We start from the raw sequence: 23,910 nt of genomic DNA, 5'->3' as shown, positions 1-23,910 counted from the left end.
TCAAATGAATGAAATGAAATGAAGGTGATCTTGGAGTTAGTTGACAATACATAATTTTGTATACCTCTGATAAACAATCCACTTGCCATGCCAAATGTAATGAAATTAATTCTGTAGTTTTTACCCGATTCTGGTGAAGCCCAAAAGGAGGATTATATTTTGACCTGTATGTATGCATATCCATTTCTATCTCCTCTAACTACTAAGCAGCTCAACCTATTTTAACCCCTAACGCAAAAAGAGGAGTGTTATTACATGAAGTGTACCATAAACACAGACAATACAGAAAAAATGATCAAGTGCGAGTTGGACTCGTACATGAAAGGTTCCGTAAACAGTTCAATAAAAGTTTTTCTGAAAATTCTTCTAATATAAGTATTTTTTTTTTGCTGACTGTACTATATGCCCCTGGTTACCAAAGTACTAGTCAAGACGACAAACGAGTCCAAACTCGATGCAGTTGTGTTGTTTATCACAGTGTTCCTATGGTCACCCACTAGCTTTATCATCAGATCAACTCTAAAATTCTAAATTATGCTATAAGGTATAGATTTTTATCAGTGATAGCTTACCTGTTGTATTGTCAGTTTTACACTGCGCACCACTTGTAGAAGGCTGTGCATGTAAATATTCCACACTGGGCAACTCCAAAGCTGAACCTGAAACAAAGTTTAATTTAGCCAGAAGCTTCCACTAACTTATACAGGTGAAATATAATTAGTGTGTATAGCCAATTTTTCTGTCTATTACTAATGCTCTGACCGGCAACTATACTATACACTCGAAATACCTAGCATTATTATTGATGACGAAGTAAATTAATTTATAACATATATTGTATGTAAAGAAAAATATGTGCATGTGTATTGATGGTATTTATTAGGGTTATGGTTTACGGGGGCGACTGAAAAACAGCGCCTGTTAGCCAAGGGACTTTGTTCTGCAAGGTGCAGGCATAAGCTGAGTCGCTTTCCCTTTTGATAGTTTGATTGTACTTATTATTTGTTATGTACCTATGTAGAATTTTTAAACAAACTATTGAATCAATATCTTTTATTATTTTATTATTATTATTATAAGATGCAGTAAGTCAAGTTGCAATAGAGATAAATTGAAAATAAAATAAAGTGTTTACCTTGGCTGTTCTTGCCATCTTTAGGGGAAACCCTTCAAGAATTTCTTCAGAAAGAGGTGGCATGGGAAGTCCCAATTTTGTTATGGCTTTCTTCTTCAGCTGGGTTTTCGATTTTGTGAAATCTCGTTGCCAACTACTTTCACTTACTGCTTACAACTGAAATAAAATTTAATTGTCGTGATACTATATAATACGAATTGACGTCGGCCAGCCAAATATAACCTCAACACCTATTATCAGATTTATCAGTAACTTTACTTACACATGTTCACTTAGAGGAAATCTAGCAAAGAACATTTTGTTTTCACAATGTTTTTCTTGAATACCACAAATTTCGCATCTCCTCATGTTGAATGGTTTCTTAGTAAAGGACAGCCGTGAAAATAACGGTAAAAACTAGAGTCCTGTCTCGAATAAATGCACTTTAGTGAAAGAAAAGTTAATGCGGAGGAGAAATAATCTCAAACTCAACGCTATTAACAAAACAAAACACCAAAATACACGAAAATTCAAACAGTAAACACAAAATCTCGCGAAGGCGTCCGTTCCCACGCAGCAGATGAAGGTTTGTGGGCTGCCATATAAAATTGAAAAATAGAACTACATTTTTTTCATTTACTTAAATAAAAAAGGATATCCAGTCAGAATTATTTTTATATTGTATTATTTATCTTAGTAATATTTTTTTTCGCTTATTTTTTTTTTCACAGCTTAAAATGTGAAGAATTGCAAATATTATAATTTAAGTGAAATCTTCTAAACACAGATAATTTCATAAATATGGCAACCAATAAGTTATTTTGGAGAGGTTGGTACAAAAAAGTCACTAGCTCCATACATTAGATTTTTTGTATGGAGTTTCAACCCACTGTGTTTATGTTTCCAATCGCGCATACCGCGTTCCGAGCAACTCGTTCCTCCACTTCGGTGATCGGAGAAGGCGGTCGTTCGTAATGCGACTGCGAGTGAACTACAGACCCACGGTAAATTACTTATATTATGTATGTATTTATTTACTTGGCTGTGGTGCTACTGACGCTAGGAAAGTTTCGATTTCTTTGTTTATAGGTACTTTCTATTACCTAAGTCTCTCCACTTGCTAAAATAGGACAGGATCTATTAATAATAATTGCTAGAATATTATTAATCATCTATGGGCCTGCTAATATTGTCTGACTTAGGTCCTTTTATTTGCAATGTGAAATGAAAATGCATGCATTCCGGCCTGGAGAGGCCACAGTGGAAAGTTAAGTGGTGCTCTCTCCTTCAGGGAGCATGCCCACTCAAAACACATCGGCGTGTCCACTCTGCCGATACTTATGGCCGGGTCATGAGATCGCTGAAAGTCAACCATGAAGTTCGCCGTGACATAGGGACCTACTTGAACATAGTAACTTCTATCCAGAATTTAGCACGAATATATACGTAAACTATGCCGACAAAATAGTATAATAAAAAACTCAAAAAAAAAATTTTTTTGAGTACCTCCCATAGACGTGAAGTGCGGGTGATTTTTTTTCTCATCCAATCTTTTAGTGTGGGCTATCGTTGGATAGGTCTTTTCAAAAAGGGGGTTGCTAAAACGATTTTTCGATTCTGTGATTTGTTTGCAAAATATTCAACTTTAAAGTGAAATTTTCATTAAAATTGAGCGTCGCCCCCTCTAAAATCTAAACCGGTGGGGTGGAAAAATAAGTAGGTACCTATATCAAACTTACAAGGAAAACTATAACTGTTGTTTTCTTGACAATTATTATAGTAGTTTAAGAGTAAATAGCAGCCTTAGGTATAAAATGTTACGTAAACTTGGAAGATTCCGTAAGTACACATAAAAATATTACTTGTTTTTTTATTGTAATGGCTACGGAACCCTATCTTGGGCGTGGTCATGATCCTAAACTACCCTACTGGTTCATACCTATGACTCCATAATACACCTAATAAGTAATAAGTCATCGTAACATAACATAAGTACCTAATCCACCTGTAATTTTATTATATATTGCACGTTCGCCGAATCGCCGTTCACCTAATGAAAGAACGCATCGTTGAATTGTCATAAAATGAACGCAATGAAATTGACTTGCACGGCGCAGTCGGCAGGGGGCGCGGTAGGAGCCCCGGCGCCCGGCGCCGCCCCTCCACCCTCCCGCACACCCGCAGTCAAACTCAAGCCAAGCGAGAGGCGACAGGCTGACAGTCAGCTGCGCGTCTTGTGTTTTTGAATTTTACGGTGCAATTGTAATTCCGTTATTATTTTTGTTATAAATTAAATATTATGAAATTCGCATGCGTTGACAAGTGATCGATATTTACTGATGTTCAATAACAAACTGAACCTGTTGCCAGTGCGGACGATGCAACGAAACTCAGTGTTGTGATGATCGGTGGTGTTTAGCTTGTTTTTGGATCCCCAGTGCCTTTTTGAGAGTGGATTATACGAGTGTTCACTTCTGGATTGTGTTGCGGCCAACAGTGATTGTTGTCTTGGCCAGTTTCCTTAGAGGAAAGCTGACGAATGCGGTCCTTGCACACATTCCTGTGGGAGACAAGTGTCAGCGTTGAGAATTCTACGGTAAGTTGAGATGTGAATACCACGCCAAAGTTCATTGTACTTTGACTGACCTAAAACCGAAGCAGCGCATCTTGACCTGTGTTAAAATTAAATGTAACACAAGGCTTGCTTGGAAACCGTGCTATGGGTAAACCAACAAACATTGAAATTTTAGGTTAATCCTTTGTTTCCGCCTTCACATCCGTAAATATTTTAGTTTGGTGTAGTTTTTTAGTTTTAACTGCTGAGTAATTTTAAATTGTTTGTTTAAAAAAAGACTATTGATCACCTATATTCTCATTACATCTGTATACTTATTTTAAATGGGGGTGGAGGGATGCTATGTGATATGAGGTATTTTTAACAAATTTGTATTTAAATTAATATATTCAAAGTTTTAACAGCATGATCCAATAAACAACTGTTATTGTTTATCAACCTCCTATTAAAAAAAAACAATTGCATCATAGTAAATCATTTTGTTTTGGTGAGACAAATCATAACATGATATAAACCTGGGATACATTGTTGCACTTTTCTAGGCCAGGCAATCTTCTTTTAGACAATGGTATTATTGTTTATACAGGTAGATTGAAACAGATTTTAGGTACCTTCTGTACTCTGATGATTAATCAGAGATTCATCATTATTACTTGATATTCTTAAGCTGCAGAGAAAAGTAGTCTGCATAGTTATAATTTAAACTGACTGAAGTAGGTATTTTGACCATGTTTTTTTACCATACCCCCTTCTAGTAAATTGTGATACTGCACTGACTCTTCACCCTCCCCTGTTCATTGTGCTAAAATGAAAGGATTTTGTTGCAAGATATTTTTAAAACTTTCCAATTACTTATGTAGGTTCCATGATCCCAACAATGTATGTACCATCAGCCAAATAAGTGGTCTATCAATTTTTAAACAAGTTCCTATCAAATGAATATGTTGCTAAAGTCGAATTTTCAAGTTGACAGACACATCTATTGGCATTATTGTTTTATGACATGCAAACAATTATCAACTTTAGGGTGGAAGATCACATTATTTGGCTGATGGTACCTACAAATTCATAGTCAAGGGTCACAGACCACTGTGCTAGCTGCTTTTCAGTTGATACTTTAACCCTTTGTTTTGTTAGCAAAATTTACCCATGTTTTTGTTTTGTGAGCAGTTAGATAGAGATAAGATAAAAAAATAGATTAAACACAAACAAGTAGATACTTAAGTGTTTAAGCCTTGATTATGCTCCCCATGCAAGCTACTAACATAAATTGCTGGAATTTTTAGAATCAGTTTACCTTTATCTCCATCCACATCTAATTTGTTTATTTATCACTATCCCGCAAAAACAATGCAATTTGCCAGGATAAAAACTATCCTATGTCCTTCCCTGGGACTCAACTATCTGTATACCGATTTATCTCAATCGGTTCAGCGATTTGGACATGAATATTTAAGTAGTGGGATCTGCTTTTCTGGAAAAGTAATATATTTCGCCTTCTTCAAACATTGGGCTAACTAATGCAATTGAAGTGTCCAAACATCATGATGATTAAAAATGTTTTCGAGAAAATAGTCTGCCAGCAATTGTTTTCATTACATCAATTCTTTATATTTTTGTATAGAAAACTGTCATCATGAAGTAATCAATATGTTATCATGCAAAATTATGAAATAATTACCTACTAGCTTTTACCCATGACTTTGCTGTCATTAACCTTTAGTCCAGGGATTCCAATTGAAAATCTGATATTTCATATAAATTCCTACAGGCCCTAAAAATTACGTCATGGTCTTCATTAAAGTTCCTTAAAAACACTATCAATCCCATGGGAATAACGGTATAAGAGTAACCTATTTTTTATTCCAGAATTCCAGTCATTCAGTAAATTTTATTCAAATCCACAAAGCACGCATTATATATTCTATGTATATTGTGTAGTATAGATATCAGACTATTTCTCAAAAAGTTGTGCATTTTCAGTTGCCCACTTATAAAAAATTCAATTTCACTATTTCAACACAAAAATAAGTAGGTAATATTGTGTTTAAATGAATACATAAACCTCGTGGTAAGAGTGATAAAAAAGTCAGATAATAATTTTGTTGTTGGATCCAATAGAAAGTTTCGATGTAGTTACAAAATGACGATTTTTTCCTCACAAGATTTCATAATGTTTTCCTGAAATCCTGATGTCGAGAAATTTTAGATGTTTCATGCAGTTTATGTTTTATGACCTCGTCCTTAGTGTTAATAATTTCTTGACAAACTGATTTCTTGTCAATTTCATGATGGGACAACTTTTTGAAAAATGCTCATCAACAAAAGCACATGTTTAAAAGTAAATCGTATATTCAGCTCCGTAACTACACACCATAATGAGAATACCATCATATATCCAACTACCTACTTTCGTCTACTTTATATTATTTAACAGTTTGGATTACCCACATACATTGACTGTATATTTTTCAGACTTTCGCTACCTTTCATTACCTTAATATTGTATTTCATTTTGTAATCCATTATGCTATAATTACTGGACCACCTGTATTGCTTACTATTACTCATTTCATGCTAACTGCACTGTAATAATATTATGTCACTCCATCAAATGCCTATGCATAGCTATGTTAATGCATATAAGTGTAAAATGGCCTGCTAGTTTAATTTAAAGTCACCTTTGCAAAACATTCCATTCATTTGCGTTTTTATACAATACAACATTCAAAGAAAATGTTGACTTGTTTCTCATACTAATATAACTGAATTGGACTACAGAGGTGGGTAGCTATATTACTCCTACAGTCTCAATCCAGTCATGGATATGGATGCAGTCAAACAAACTGGTTCATGTACCAGGGTGGAACCTTTTTAATAACCTAACGTGACCTAACCAAGAAAAATTTGGAAAACCCCCGACTTTGGCACTTCAAATTTCATTATCTCAATAACGGCTAAACCGATTTTGATGAACCATGTCTAAGAACCATTCCTAGAAACCCTGATTTTAAATTAAAAAAACGCATTAAAATCGTTCCACCCGTTTAAGAGCTACGGTGCCACAGACAGACACACATAGCGGTCAAACTTAGAACACCCCTCTTTTTGCGTCGGGCTCGGGTTTAATAATCTATTTCACTGCTGTGATTACCTACCTACCTTGACAAAAATGTGGGATGTCCACAACATGACATTAGTAGCACAAAGGTTCAACCCTGAGACATGATGCCATACATCCCTGTATTATTATTGCTCTTTTAAAAAAAAGTAAAATTTATAAAATAAAACACAAAGTCGGACCTTTACTCGTAAAACGACTGAATCCCTCAATCCCTCTGTTTAGAGATAACATTTCGACGCATGGACCACCTATAACTTTAAGACCCAGGCTTACCAACTCACCAATCATTATTCCAACCCTAAAATAGAAATACTGATAAACCACAACAGTTAAAAGCAGCTGCTCCTTTGAAACATTTAATTACCAACCCATATGTTTACAGCTTACTTTCCCTTTAAAAAACATTTCGTCCGGCTCTAGTTACCTCCTGTCTATTTATATTTATTGGCTTGGGGTTGAATTGTATTTAACTAACTGTTACGATTCAATTGTTTGTGTGGACTTTGACCAAGTAGGTAGCTACTGCCGTTAATTAAACAGCTGGCACTTCTGAAACATTCCTCAATTTGTGATGGTTTCCGAGAAAAGGTGTTATTTATTGTAATTTTCTGTGACTTCTTAAATTAAATGAGTGGTATGATAGATAGGATATCTTGGCTAACGTCGTATTAAAATATGCTTTGCAGAATGCTCGTTAAATTGCACGTTTAAACGCCCGCCTTCGACTGACTGCGACTTTACAGCAGTAAACTTCTTGGGTATCGAATGGTAATGACCTTGAATGCGCAGAAGTAAATTTAACCTCTTGGGAAGTTTGGGACACTGGGATAAGTTTGCGCATACGTTTTTGTACCAGAAATGTATAGCCAAAATATCTTAAATTGCAGTTTGTGACTTTCTTTGCTTTATTGCCCTAGTCACAATTGACTACGGTAATGCAATCAACCACGCAAAGTAAGCCTTAATTTTTGCTTACATATTATACCTATCATAAAACTCATATTTTAATCTAAACACAAACCTATACACATGTAGATAAAACATGCTTTATCTACAGGTAACCGGTAATAAAAAAATATTATACACTGCAACTTGTTTAACTCTTTAAAGAATGAGATGTGTTCATATTGTTGCAGGCAATATAACTGTTATGCAGACAGAAATCCGATCTTATAATGTAACATAACAGTACATTCAATCGGTACCGTCCAGAAGGTTCCCACGATGAATTTAACACTCTTTGGTTATCTTTTATTGCTGTTCGTACTGTTGATTTCTCAAATGTAAAATGAAAATACAAGAAAAATTACTTATCGTAACTAATAAGTAACTAGCGCCTCAATTTTGATTAGTTATGCGTGATACGGTTTCCGTTACAAATGCGGCAATTAGATTTAGTTTTCTAAAATTTTATGCTAAGGCTCATTATCCGACACAGTAAAGATAAACGGACAGTAGATAGTTGAAATTTGTTGTTGTCTAAATCTAATAGGATGAAAATCAAAATTCATAGAACAAGTCAAACGTTCATCAGGTCAAATAATTACACAGTAAAACAGTGTAAAAGTTCTTAATTTATGACGTTTTCTTAGAATCAGTAACTAAAGTGTTATTTCACTCATATTTAGTGAAAAAAAGTGAAAAAAAAAATTTGATATCTCATCTCCATCAATCAAAAGAGCTGTCTGTCGAAGTTAAAAACGGAAATCCAATAAACACGGCGCATATGTGCCGTAACAAAATTGCTACGTAACTGAAATTGTAACGATACGGAATCTACTATTTACACATTGTGCAATGTAATCATAAAAACCTATAGTACATTACTGCAGAGACCAGTAAGTAAGCCATCCTGGACGAGTAGAAGTTTGACGGACGAACCGTCAGGCGAGGCCATCAGTGATACGAGGCCAGGATGGTGATTACTGGGCGAAGCTTGTATAGTGCTTTTCTCAAAAATTAAACAAGTTGACAAAAAGAAAATAAAAGTTTAATTTGAATGCTTACATTACGAAATTTGACATATTACACAAATAAGGAAAGTTGGTTATTGATTTTTTTATGAACTTCCCAGGCACATTAATATTCGTTTGCTGAACGTTTGAATGTATAGATGGCTCTTGGGAAGTTTGTTTGTATTGAGAGGTGGACGAAATACTAACTGTATGACCTTTGCTTGAAGTGGCCACTGGCTCTGAAACGTGATAATCTTGGCGAGAGGAAGAGGGTTGTGGAGTGAGTGGTTGTGTAGTATTAGAAGAACCCAACTTGATATTCGTTGCTTGTGATTTCGCTCTTATTCTCCACTGTGTCTTCAATATAACCCTCAGCAACGCGGTCTGACTTCCACCCTCCATGCCTCTTAATCGTAGTAAGATTAGCCCTAGAGTCTGCCAAGAGGGTGGCAGAAGACCTCCTGAAGCAATACCCAGTGTATGTTTCTGGATTCGGCTAATTCAGATGTACAGCGATATCTTTGGGCATTGTCACAAATGGCGCAATTTTATGTCGTCCAATATTTTGCCTGGTGCATTTCCCATTTCTATAGTTACCAAAAAAATGATCTGATTTTGTATCTGCGTGTCGTGTCGTGGCTGTTAAATATCTTAGACTTCTTTCCTTTGTAGCCAGTCGATTGTCTCTTTAACCAAGCCGTTAAATTAGTGTAATTCTTTAGATTAATCTGCTGTTTGTTGAGTAAAACACATCGAAGCATGGAGTACATCGCCCATAGCGTAGAAGGATTCATTGTTTGGCGAAGATGGCTGAAATAAGCTAAAAATGCATTTTCCGACCAACTTGTAACTTCTTTCTCTCCTTCCACTTCACAAATATGTCGAAATTGTTCATATTATCTTTCCTTGGACTTATGTGGGAGTGAATTATTTTTCGCTAACTCTGCTTCAGCTCTTAAATGTGGAGGAGTACAATTTATTTCAGATTCATCCGATGACGAACTCATTGTGTCGATATTATATTAACTGTTTGAAAGTTCTACTGTACTTATAAATCAGCTACACAAAAATCCCGCCTTCATTTTCTATTTTTTTTTTACTGAAGTGAGAATCTGACATCAAAGGCAACGTCAAAATATCTTTATTCAATTTAGGCTATAACAAGCACTTATAAATGTCAAAAAACCTACCATCAAATTATGTCAAAGTATCGTGCCATGGTCTCAGTACAATTTCGATTAAATATTTGTTGTATTTATTTATTTAATAAGTCAATTTTAGATAAATAATATTATTTTAAACAAGTACACATTGAAAAAATAAAGAAAATCTACGACCCGCCATTTAAGCTACTCATTCGCTAACCTATTTCTGTAGTTTATGGTATGATTGTTTTTTTAAAGGTACCGGGCGGCGATGTTTAGATATCTGCCAACTTAAATTAAATTACAAACGTCATAATTTTAATAAGAATTTTCTTAATTTTGAGACATTTGAAACAAAAAAATGTAATTACAACAACATAAATTACTGAAAAATATTCCAGTTATTTAATCAGTGAACTATCAGTATCACATTTGCATACATACATCCTCCTAAGTGTGAACTTTATTAATAGTTTAAGTTTTTCAGACGTAGAGCACGAGTTCCAAATTTAAACACTAGATATGTAATGGAATTTCATACTTACTTCCTGGACAGTTCGAGATTACTTCCTGGACACCAGCAGGCAGCTAGTCTCCAGGATGCTTTACTTTCTACGATGTTTTTGTCGACATAATGGCAATATTTCATACCATTTTTGAGAAAAATAACTAAATCGTATTGGTTGTCTAAAATACATGTCATCATCTCTCCGCTAAAGTATTAATGAAAATAAAGACCTAGATGTAGCAAAACAGTAGTAGTTGTTAACTTCAACCCATGACATCAATGCAATTCTTTCAATTTACGAGTATTAAAAGCCTATTGATCAAACGATGAAATAATACTAAACACAGACAGATTCAGCAATCCATTAAAATGGAACTGAAACGTTTCTGCCGGTTGATTCTGGTTAAATTAGATCAATCTCATCTACTTCGTAAAGTCCAATAACTCATGCGAATCGAGAACAGGGTAATGTCCTCTTCTTAATCAACAAGGATGTTGCTCCGATAATGTAAAGTCTGAAAGCCGTTTCATTAATTTTAATAAGCATTAGGTAAACAAACTTTTTTGAGCTGAGAAGTAGGTTAACAGGCCTTATTTTTGTTGTCCATGTCCATTGCAGTCAAATTTAAAACTTGTAGCTGTTATCCGCAACTTGTCTGCGTCCCGCGGGAAGTTTGAAATTCCCGGCACAGTATTACGTTATCTGGTATAGTATAGCTTCCTGTAAAAGGATCTTTATAATTTTTTCAATAGTTTCAGAGATTAGTCCTTACATTCAAACAAACAGACTCAAAAAACAAAGCTACCTTTTGTATGGTTATATGTTTTTGATTTCCGTTAACTTTAAGGAAACATTCAGCAGGTCAATTAAAGTTTCTCCAAGACGCTAGTAGCATAAGGCATAACTCTTACTTTTTAAAAGATATAACTAAAAATCCGTAACCAGTGTTTTTGATTCACACATATTTAACGTAAGTACGTTTAAGGTGAGTTTTTTTTATGTATATTTATGTGTTACGTCGATGTCACTCGTCAAGTTTGTGAATATCACATTTTATAATGTTGAATAAAATATATTTTGGGAAAAAATAACTCACCGAGTAAATGACCTGAGCCGTCTCTCGAAGTTAATGGAAATCAAGAAAAACACGATGTGGACCAGGTACTACAGTACACTATAGTAGGTACACTACAGGCCAGAAGAACGACGTACTTGAAACGTATTTGAAATTTAAAATAAACCGGGCATGGAAGGACCGTGATGCTTAGGTAATCTCTTCTGAACGCTATATAAACCATACTAATCTAATTCTTTATTAGGTATTTGGTATACCAACTTGTGAGAGATTAGTAAAAAACTATTCAAATAGTATCAGTGTATTCGAACGCCGTGCTTTCATTATTGAAGTACTTAATTGTTTATATTTTTTTCATTTGTAAATGCACACTTGATCGTACCGTATCTACCCGAACTTATCCCCATCATTCCATTCTGGTCGCAGACCTCCCTTACTCCCTTCCTCTCTTATTTCGGCTTCAAATAATTGTCGCCATCGAATATTGTTACTGTTACAGATACCGGCAAACTTCTTGAGCATTGAACAAGGGAGTGGGGGAAAGTTTGCGCACCGTACACATACGAGCAAAAAAAGTACCTAACTATTTAATGAAACTGTAGAATACTTTTTACGTAGATAAATCTACTTCTAAAAATAGTTAGTTTTAATTTTTATAGATTGTTAGTGTATTATATCAGATATTACTTATTGTGAAAAAAATGATAGAATATATTTATTTATGTTTTTATTATAATGAGTATATTTATTTGTTAAACATAGGTTATGTCAATAGATGTTAAATTAGGTAATTAATACTAAAAAAAACAGTTATACAATTAAAAAAAAACACATTATTACATATTTAAATAATTTAATCATCATCTATTAAAGATATTCCTTCCATTTGGTCATTAGCAAAGCTAGTGCCTGGTCTAGGTTCACGTTTTTGTAGCATCTGCAGTATTCTTCACTGTCTCCATGTCACTCTTTCCGTCTTTCATCATAAAACAATAAACGTCGTACACCATTTTTCTAGCTTGGCTTTTGAAAACCACATTATTTTGTCGTGGCATGGTGTTTTTATTAATTATAAAACAATCAACAAAAAAGTTATAATAATAAGTCAACAGACAATTATAACAACAAATTCAACAAAAACAACAAACAACTATAACAACAAATTCAACACAAACAATAAAGTCAACAAAACAAATTACAACAATCACTGTATCACTGCACGCCAGTGTACTTAGGAGGCAAAGGAACGTGGACGCAGCGCGGGACACAAACGTCAACTGATTTACCAATCACGCGATCGACACGTCACTCTTCCGCCGCCGCGCACCACCGCCCGCCGCCCCCCCTCCCAGCGATACCTAAAAATCGCTTCTGCGCAGGCAAAGACATTTGTTCAAGATGTTTGCCGGTATCTGTACTACTTTAAAAAAGCTTGTACCTATCGAGCAACTTCAAAGCCGCTAATTTTTCTTATTGAATTTTATAAACATTATTTCAAGGGTCAATTTTGCTAACGTATTGATGTGAGATAGGAGATTTTTCAAAGTAGTGACGATATGTTCTACTTTAACATGGATTAACATAAATTTTGTTATGTATAGAGAGGCGAGCGTCGCGGGTGGCGGGGCGGGCGGCGGGGGGCTGCTTGCCATGAACGCCACCCAGGTGCAGTGCGAGCCCCACGACTCAGTCGTCCTCATCAAATGTAAGTAAACTAACTTGCTAATGAGTCAAACTGCGAGTAGCGGTGACCTGTCTCTTCGCCGAGTTTCATTACGCAGATTTTCGTTTCGCAGACAACTATTGGCAGATTTTTCTTTTGGCTGAGCAACGTTTGGTATAATTTCGTTACGCCTATTATTCGTTTCGCCGAGTAGTCGGCAGGAAGAATAGCGATAAGCAGATTTACGTTTAGTAGATTGTTTGTTTCATAATTGTTTCAGTAAACCGAGCAACTGTTCGTCGAGACACAATAAGCAGAGTTATCATATGGCATTCATATTGTTAGGTAGATTTAATATTCAGTAAATTTTTGTTTCGTAATCTGCGTAGATAAAGTCGGCCAAACGACAGGTAGGATTTTACTGAGTTGACTATATAAATATACTAGCTTTTATCAAAATGAAGTTAGGTGCGACGACGAGCGTCAGCGAGGAGGAGTGTTAGGTAGAATTGCGACCAACAACGCACGAGCCGAGCGAGCGAAGCGAGCGTGCCGCTGCAGCGGCCGGCGAAGTGCCAGAACCGAACTGCTAGCATCGCGACATTGTTTGTTTAGACTCCAATACAAAAAAAATACAAATGATGGTCAAAAATACGTTTATTACCTACTTTCGTTATATGTTTAAAACTTGTGAGGGTACATAAGAAAATCATAAAGAATGCGCGGTCAGCACGGCGTGTAAAAATGCCAATAACGCCATAGTGTAATCCACACACATTCGCGGTATTGAATGCCATTCCCCATGCGAAACGAAAAGATGCGAAAAGTTGATATGCGCACTGAATAATAGTTCAACCGTTACAAAAGCGAAATGTTGTTCGACAAATGTGCAAAATGTGTAGTGATTAATAGGCTAAACGAATTTCTGTAAATAGTTGTTCGGCTTACTGACTCATATGCCAAGTAAATAGTCTGCTAATGGTTGAGTTACGAAACGTTAGTCTGCGAAACAATACATCTGCGTACAAATTCATCGGCGTACCGTTACTCGGCGAAACGTTGTCTGCCAATCAATAATCTGCCTAAAAATAGTCGGCGAATCATTAGGTAACCGCGAGTAGCACATGCGTGATGTGCACCGATTTATCGAACATACTATAGGGCATACTTCGTTTATTTTAGCATTAGAAAAAGGGTAAACAATCTTGACGAGTCTTTTTATTGAAAAACGCCATTAATAAAATAATATTGCTTATGAAACATCAAGAAAATTCACGTCAAGACCTACCTTCTTTCTAATGCTAAAGTACCTAAACAGTGTAGTGCTGCTCTGGTAATCAACGTTTAAATTTCGTTTACATCCTGATTAACTATTGTGATGGTAATCTGGTCATTGAAACTGACAGATTATGGATGTCCTACACCGTGTAAACAAACTCGATCCCAATAAGAACAGTCATAAAAGAACTATCGCGTGCATCTTACACAACTGTTATCTATCGTATCTGTTGCGATATGATATCTCATTGTGATAACAATAATTTTCCCACGACATGCCAAATCTTCATAGGATCAACGCACTATAATATAGCTGCCTAAGAGATGTGCGGCAACTTGAGTAAGTCACCGGTCACAACAATATCGCCATAAGTCGTAGCGTCGAAACCAATACAAAATGTATTGCTGCTATGCTCGTTAGGCCCTATGATTGGACCTTGGCCATTCGTTTCATGGATCAAGTAGCCTGGCGAATCGAGTTCGCGCAATGACTAGTCGATTGCATAGAGCTTAGCGGTCATGCATTTAGCACGTGAGTAACACGACCAAAATTTTTTTGCGAGACGAACGCAGTATGATGCTAGTTGAACTGAAGCTAGGTGAACCTGGTCCCATACAATTAAAGGTTCGCCTAAGGTGTTCAATGCGTCATATATAATGCAAAAAGCAGCCAAACATCTTGAATCAAATTGACACCGCTCAAAAAAATATCACCCACGTGTTGTTGTTGTAAAAAATAAACTTTTATTAATGACCAACAAACTTAATCCTGTACCGAAAATCAAACCAGACGGATTACACTGAACAAGACGTAAATTATCTAATACGCTACAAGATGTATCTTGTGCATACAAACGCAATATTTAGCCCTAATATAAATCAAAAACTCGCACTAGTCTTGTTGGGTGTGTATTTTTGGATCGGTCTCCATTACTGCGTCAACATCGAGAGCTGGCAATGCTAGCATGCTTGTTCTGATTGTAATGTTAAACCAATTAAGATATTGAATAACATTGCAAATATCAAGTACGTCATTCGACAAAAATACGTACATGCTCGTGTATGTATTTTTATCTCGTGTCTTAATATGGTGTTGGTAGGCAAAGCTAGCGACAACCGAAATAAAAACCATATATGGATGCATATTAATTGGTGCAAATGTGGTTAGTTCAATAAATTATACTGGTACCTTTTACGATAATGTCAAAAGTTAGAACATTGCAGGCACATAATAAATGTATCTACACCGATGTAAGTCTCGATTGCTTTAACGTAATTAAAACTATTCAGTGATCAAATAGTCTTGGTCTTTCGAGCAAGATGTTTTTGCATTATGCAGAGTGAAAACATACAACTATCCCGGCTATTCCTTGAAGTAGCGATTATTGTGTTTATTTCCGTCACCGCAAGTCCCCCATTGCGCCGGCGCTCCCAATTGACGCGGGAGGCGCACGTTTACAATTTAGTCCTGTTTGCGCCGCTAATAATAATACTCTAATTGCTGAACAGCCGTCATAAGCCAATGTTGATGTTAAAATTCAACATGGCTGCTCAATAGGCCTAGCAATTGACACAGGCAGCAACCAATTATGTTAATCCCGGTTAGTTTTAAACTGACAGTGCGGTCCGCTGCACGCTGCGAACGATGCATTTCTTAATTTGTAGTGGAAATGTGAGAAAGTTCTGTTTTAGTGTGTGTGCCGGTGTTGTGAGACAATGCAGTTTACGTTGGTAATCGTTGTAAACAAGGTGAAGTTATGTCCGGTGATAGAGGAACCTTTCAAACCAATAGGTAAATAAACCAATTTATCAAATTATTAAGAATATTAGCGGGTAGATTTGTATCTTTACAAAAAAATATTCCCTCTTTGATTTAAATTTAAATACAAAACGATGCATTGCACTCATTTGGTATGTTAGTACTTGTCGCAATACACACATTTGTGATATGCCTTCTTTAAACGATATTCAATCGCTTAATTTCACTAAGACGTGTTGTGTAAGTGCCGCGACGCAGTCTGCGTGTGGCAAGAGCCATCGGGACCAATTTTGTAAGTGACATTCTTAACCATCTGAATAAACGTAATTGAACAATTTCTATCAACCCATTGCCCTTATCTACTTGCCGGTACTTGGGTGAATTGGTCGCAGCTGCTAATCATTTTTATGGGTCTCTAAATTCAATATACTTAGCGATGTAGTTCAATATGACGATGCAATGGCCCAATCTGTACTCACCCACCTAATAGACGTAAAGTGGTTTCGGAATGCAAATTCATTGTAGCTTTTCCTAGACGTTATACTGCAGTTAAAACATCTTCTATCCGAGATGGTTGTTTCCGCTTACAACAAATCAACTCATGAAATCTTTAATATATACAAATTAATCCCTATTTCCCTTGGTCACGGCATCACGCGTGAACGGCTGGACCGATTTCGCTAATTCTTTTTTTGTTGTGCTTGCTATTGTCAGGAGAAGGTTCTTATAAAACAAGATTTAGAAAATTTAAAAAAACTACACCGAGGGCACCAGTTAGTAAATTATAAAGTTAATGATTCCATTGTAGTTTACAAAAACAATGACTGTTTAACTGACGTCAAACAAGGCTTAAACCACAGAATAAGTAATAGTACAAGTCTTAAACTTGACTTCGTAATACGCCAAGCGTTTTGAGCATAAATCGAGTCAACAATGTACCCATATGCATACGTTCCCGCATATTATGTTTCAGGAATTATGTCAAGCGCATAATGTGCTAGTGCGCGATTGTTGGCTTGCAACGCCCTATTTACTGCATTCTTATCTGAAACTTGCATTACCGTCTTGTGAATCATATGATCTAAACAATAACGTGTGTGAGCCGGGGCTCGCCTGCGCCGGCGTCTCTGATCTCGACCTACTGCGATACGAAGATCGTTAGATACAAGCCGTCCATAAATCTGTTCTCGTTATGGACCTGCTATTTCTCTGTTTACTATATTTTAACGTTAATGTACCATTTAATAGGGGCAACTAATCAAATGGGTTAACTAGAACACTATCTGATATCCACTTTCAAATTTTGTATAAAGAATTTTTATCGTCATAAAACAATCTTGACTTACATCTGACATGAAAACTCAAAGCTATGCTCTGTTTGAATGAGCTGTGCGAGTTATAAATCCATACTTGTATGCTTTGAATTCCAATCTGACAACGTCGATCTGTCTGCGTGTGCATTGCAATGCAATAGAGTAGGTAGGTACATTTGCAGTAAATTTATCAAGTCCTGGTAATGCTATCTCCCTGTTTATTTGATTTATGATCCATTACAGAGCCTATATAGCTATCTAACTAGAGTAGCGAAAGGGAGGTCATCGCTGTTCAGGATGTAGACATCTTAATTCCAAGCAATAGATAACGAAATGGGCTAGGGCTACCAGTTAAACTACTTTTGCCTGCTGAAAGGGACATTTCTTTAAACATTTATTCAGCATGAATGCTACATATAAATGGTAGAATTGTACCCGCTTGCGGCGCTAGGCCGCATCTACATCTGTTATCGATAGTTTAGCAGGTGGTCTGCAATAGAAAGGGATCTTTTTTCATTTCAAGTGTAACTTGACAAAGATACACAATCATCTGTGTCATCTCATCTCCGTCGAGAGATAAATTAAACACGGTTTTAGTGGAGAATCGCATGGTTATTGAACTTATTGATTTTTCGTCTCCTTTCATCGTGTGTACTACAAATACTACAATGATATGCAGTAAAAGGATGTTTATTGGACTGATAAATTTCACCATACATTTCTTAACCAGTGTCACATAATCCGTCCAATCAGCAGGCACAAAACATTCAATTGTTGGAATAAAAAAAAACAATGAAACTCTTAATTTGCTCAATAAAATTAATTAATTTGGCCCGACAACTGTAATTATTTTCGCTAGTTTCAACACTAACCTATATTTACTCAGCCAGAAGTAGGTCAATATTATTGACATTGTATATAATTTCATAACACACTCAACTAATTACTTTGCATCTGTACAAATGAGGTTCAGAAACTCATTAATGATAGGATCATCGGTCATCAACCCGGGCCGGTAGTAGGTATTCTTGCGGACTGCCATCAAACAATTATTATTAACTTATTTAACCAAACTATACCATTAACCGTCCATTGAGAAGTTTTAGTTTGAGCCCAATCAGTGTAGTGGCAACACGTTGTTGTAATAAAACTCGCTTGGTTCTCTTTATTTCAAACCTAACGTAAACCGGTTCAAATTGATGGATGTGCAAAAATCTTATATAAATGATAATTCTAATTCGTTTAATATTATCTTCCTTGTTTCTACTGTGATCTATAACCTTCAAGTGAACGATAGGAGTTATGTAATGTGTACTTAAAACAGTGAAGTTATGAATACGTTGTGGTGTACTTTGTACAAGAATGATACGATGAAGCGAACCAAAAGGAGTGATAAAATAACTAAAATTAAATACAAATTGATAAAGAAACATAAAACAAGTACGTACCTCATAAATTTTTCTTAGTTTATTTCAAACTTGAACAATTGAAAGATGAGGCAATTGTTATCCGTGCTTGTGTTTATCCGTTATTGTATACTCAGTGTTAAGCAATCATTTGATATTAAGTGACATTATTTACAGCTTAGTGTTAATTCTGTTTGTTTGAGTTGAATTTAAACGGCAACGACGCAACGTGGTGCTAAAACGTGGTCGCCTCAACGCCCACATTTGTCTTGTATTTTCAAGGCCTCGAACTTAATGAGTATTTCGGCTATAAAAAATGTTCCCAGTCATCACTCATCTCATCACAGCAGATATGGTTCTTTGATCTTTTGGTTTTTGTATAACTATGGAGTACAATGCGCTGAATGCTATACAAGTTAGAAGATGGGGCCTTATTTAGCTGGATTTAAATACTATAAAGAACTTATGTTCCAGCCAAACGTTATGAATGTTATGATTGAATTTGAATTCTTCAGTATAAAAAAACTGCCGTGTGTCGCACATACTTCAATTTCACTTATTCCTTAAAATAAAGTAGCAAGTTACCTGCATGGAAATAATCTTTAACCCTGGAGTAGTATCATTATCACGTAACATTTTTATAAAGTAATTGTATCCGTAAACGTATTTTTAAAATGGATTGAACGTCACATGAGTGGGAATCACAGTAATTCGTCTCATTCGTTTTTCGTTCAATTCTTATTTCGTCTCATTCTGTATTCGTCACTCATTCTTGATTCGTCTTGTTCGCAACCTGTCCCTATCTTCCTAAGTCCAATTCTGTAACTTGTCTCATTCCTAATAAGTCTTATTCGCTTTTCGTCACGGTCTCCCTTGGACTCGTTCGTCATTCATCCCTTTCGATTTTTGTCTCATTCACTTATTCGCCTCTATTTTTTCAGTACGCTAGATGCTGGTCAAATTCGTAATTAAGTACTCTTTCGTTTTCTGTCCAATACTAAGTTTGTCTCATTCGTTTTTCGTTCAATTCTTATTTCGTCTCGTTCTGTATTCGTCACTCATTCTTTATTCGTCTTGTGTGGATGTGTAAACATTAATAAGAAAATTCGCCAGTTAGGTATACGCAACATACATTCATGACTAGATTTATAAATACCTGTTGAAATTATCAAAAGCCGTAAAATCCAAAATTTCAATTTATTTAGGTATTAACTATGAATAGCCTATTCAGTAAAAAAAAACATGTAAAGACGTACATCGAACGGGACCGAAGTGCCCGAAAAAAAACGAGACGAGTTGCCAATAACGCCAAAAAAGAATGAGATCAATAACGAATGTGACTAAAGAAAGACAAAGTGCGAATAATACTAAAAACGAGAGGGACAAACAAAAACATAGCCCTAGGAAGACCGTGAAGAAAAACGAGTAAGACTTATTAAAAAATGAGACAAGTTACAGAATTGGGCTTAGGAAGATAGGGACAGATAGCGAACAAGACGAATAAAGAATAAGTGACGAATACAGAATGAGACGAAATACCTAAGAAGTGAACAAAAAACGAATGAGACGAATTACTCTGATACCCCTGAGTGTACGTAAAAGCTACATATGTACATAACAACTCTAGGCTTGAGCGCTTGTAACTATACCTAGAGAGTTAACGGCATAATCGAAATCCATTACGTTTAGTTGCGCAAGAGCATCCCATCTCGCCTCTGAATATTGGTCATCCACCCACCTGCTAAATGTAAGGTGCCCGCAGCACGATTATTAATGCCTCCTCTGACATTGGTTTACCTCTTAATAGATAGTGAACGTTATAATTATCAGAGCAACCGTAACGTTGACATTGCTGAGACCAACTCATTGAATAGTAATTAGAGGGATATAAACCAAAGTGATGATAAGTATATGTTAAGCAGGTAACGGACATCATAGTATGCATATTTGATATAATAACTGTCTCTCCAGGTCTCAGACGGCTATTTTTAATAAACTGACTTATACATATAAGACTAAACTCTATGCGTAGTACACATGCGTATTTGGCCTAATTCCAAATTTTTAACAGAATTCTAAGCTTTCGGGAACTGGAGAGACTTAGGCATATGTTTACCTCTTTTTGCGTGAATCATCCACTTGCCTCTTCTAAATCTGAAATCAAGTCTTCTATTTTAAAGTGACTAAATCAATCAGGGAAAATTTCTTGATTGTTTGAATGAATGCTCTTCACGTTGTCCAGTATTTTCGCCAATTGAGGGCCGCAGTTGTCCAGTCAAAGAAACTGAATGACGTACCAACTAGGGCTATGCGGTATTGGGCTTGATGGCAATACCGGTATTATTCCGGTATTCAAATTTTGAAAACCGGTATCCCGGTATTTCGGTAATTTTTCGGAATTTTCCATATTTTCCCTTTATTTTTCTTTCTTTCTGTATAAGTCTGTTGTTTTGTTGAAATATAACCAATATACATGAAAAGCAATTAATATACTTCCCTTTTAATGAGCAAGTATTAAAATAAAAAACTTAAGTTGTTAATTGTTAACTAACACTTATATAATATGGAATTGGATATACCAACCTTTGTGCTACTACTACTAATGTCATGTTGCATCCTATACAGCTGCCATAGAAATCATAGTGAAATTGATTTTGAAAAGGTTCCACCCTGGTACGCAAATCAGATTCCTTGACTATACGTTAGTGAGTACTCACTACATGTAGATGTATTTCTTATCTCACTCTAACGTGGAACCGCATCCCTCAGTTGTCGAACATACCGCACAACATGAGCCGGCCGAAGAATGATCACCAAACGCATAAAAATACATATTGTGTACATCTTCCCGCATCATATTTTGAGTACTCTAAATATAATCGTAGGTAAGAATGTCAAGTACTATGGTTAAACAAAACTTGTCCTGATGCAGATGAGCACCGGTCAGCAGGAGGCAGCTGGGAGGAGCCGGTGAGCGCCGTCCGCAACGCACCGCTCAGGCGGTCGCAAAGGCTCAACTCCACCCTGGATTCCAGGTAAAAACCTCAAGACAACCTTTTTATTTGAAATAGCATCTGGATAGTAGGTAGTAGGCCGCGAATGTGGGTTCACGAAAGCCAAGGGATAATAAGACCCTTAAGCATCATGATGGAATACGAATGGTAATCACTTGAGTGATGGTCACTGGTCCACCGAACATGAATTCGTTCCAACAAAAAAGTTTTGCGATCAGTCGGAAAGCCGAATATGAAGAGTAGATCCTTAAGGTTGAATTATAACGATGCTTGTAACATCATTCCTAAAACCCTTGTCCATCCTATTGTTTTCAATTTAAAGTTATATCTGGTTTTGTTGTCATAACTTGCATTATAGATATAACCAGTAGCCAACTAATCAATCCACATGTACGTACAGGATACAAAATGTTCATTACTATCATTATCCATCCGATACTTTAATGCATTCTCATATTGTACAGTGTGGTCCGAAGGTCACATTATCACCACCAAATGCACCTACAATTTCAAAACCAGTAAGGAAGTCATTCCGTACACGACAGTGCTAAGTATGATTGATAGCTATTCCAAATTTGTACCAATTCTCATCTATTAAAGTAGAGGGAGTCAGAAACGGGACGCACGTTTTACATTATTTAACTTCGTAATCAACATAGCGGGCAAGCTAAATAGTGCAGTTTGTACAGTCATTTGTTTTGCTGTCGCCATAAGATTTAGTATTTTGTTCAAGAATGGTCATGAATAGATAGAAGCATTAGAAAGCAAACTTATTCAGGTTTATTGTAAAAAAAAAACGTAAGTTATTGGCCAGAGCTTTAATATGTCGTTGTTCTTATTTTATTGTAAATAATTAAACATTATTGCATGGTATTATGTGTAACATAACATTTCAATGATATCAATTCAATTAATTTATTGCATAATATTATGTTGATACACTAGATGTTACGAATATAATATGTCCAAAAGTTCCAAAACATAAACCCTTTAAATTAAATAATTGTTTGATCAAAAGCTGTTATGTCTAAAGCTCGGAATAATTACCGCATTCACTATTTCTTTCTGTCAGACTGTATAGGGTGAGACTAGAAAGAAAGGGATGGCGAATAGAATCACGAGCACCCGTCCGTTAGAAATTGTGGCCTCATAACTGAAACAACCACGTAAACTAAAACTGAGTCTCATTTCACCACAACACGAATGTAGATATAAAATTAGCAATAATGCTCTCTTGAAATTGCACTACTAGCGAGTTACACGCAAGCTCGTTCGTAAATTCATCAGCGCTGTTGACAGTTGGCATATACGACTTCCTCTCAGCAGTGTGGTCCGTCGCGCCGAACAATTAGCGGCCACTGGGGCCAATTAACACGAATTTCCTGTGTTCAAACTCCACAAGCCGTGAGGGCACTGCCTCGCAATGATCATTGCACGCTTCGTAAACAAGATGCGCCGAGGCCTTGCTACTGTTTACGAAATGCTAAGTCATTCAATAATAACATGATCCTATCAGGGAATAGGTACCCATGTCTCTCATTAACCTCTGATTTTATAGTACCTTATTATCATGTCTCTAATTTTCGATCACAGCTCAAGTGGCTCCCAATCCGCTTTCGCCGTAACTCTCACATTCTCCACCTTCTTTACGGCATTCTCTTTAACCCTGCAACTCCTCGCTACCTCAAAGAGCGATTTAGCTACGTAACTTCTATTCGATGCTCTCAGAACTTTATCCTTACCGTGCCTCTATCTAACTCCAAATTCTATGTATATTCTTATACTGTCCAGGCTATTCGGTTGTGGAACTCCTTACCGATTGACTTACGACGCGCAAAATCTTTGTTACTATTTAAATCTATGCTTAAGGAGCACTATCTGTCATCTTGTAAGTATTAGCTTTATGATAATTTATTTATTTATTTGTTGCTGTTTATCTCACTGCCTATATTTTTTTTAGACGTATATTATATGTACGAT

General features: G+C 36.1%; 1 protein-coding gene across 4 annotated transcripts in view; it reads left to right on the top strand.

Moving 5' to 3' along the window:
• The first annotated feature begins 3,305 nt into the window (after window positions 1-3,305).
• LOC141436695 (rho guanine nucleotide exchange factor 10-like protein) overlaps window positions 3,306-23,910 on the top strand; it is a 47,464-nt gene continuing 26,859 nt past the window's right edge. The window contains exons 1-3 of one of the 4 annotated variants that reach the window (XM_074099710.1): window positions 3,306-3,710; window positions 13,099-13,202; window positions 21,849-21,951. In XM_074099710.1, coding sequence (XP_073955811.1) covers window positions 13,148-13,202; window positions 21,849-21,951 — 158 coding nt within the window. In that variant the 5' untranslated portion in view covers window positions 3,306-3,710; window positions 13,099-13,147. Of the gene's footprint in view, window positions 3,711-13,098; window positions 13,203-15,983; window positions 16,231-16,347; window positions 16,490-18,632; window positions 18,951-21,848; window positions 21,952-23,910 lie in introns of those variants that run through there. The other 3 variants (XM_074099709.1, XM_074099708.1, XM_074099707.1) reach the window with 3 other exon arrangements.

The sequence above is a fragment of the Choristoneura fumiferana genome, chromosome 17, assembly GCF_025370935.1.
Source record: "Choristoneura fumiferana chromosome 17, NRCan_CFum_1, whole genome shotgun sequence".
Classification (NCBI taxonomy): Eukaryota; Metazoa; Arthropoda; class Insecta; order Lepidoptera; family Tortricidae; genus Choristoneura; species Choristoneura fumiferana.
Note: the sequence above shows the minus strand (reverse complement) of the source record. Positions and strands in the feature narration are given on the sequence as shown.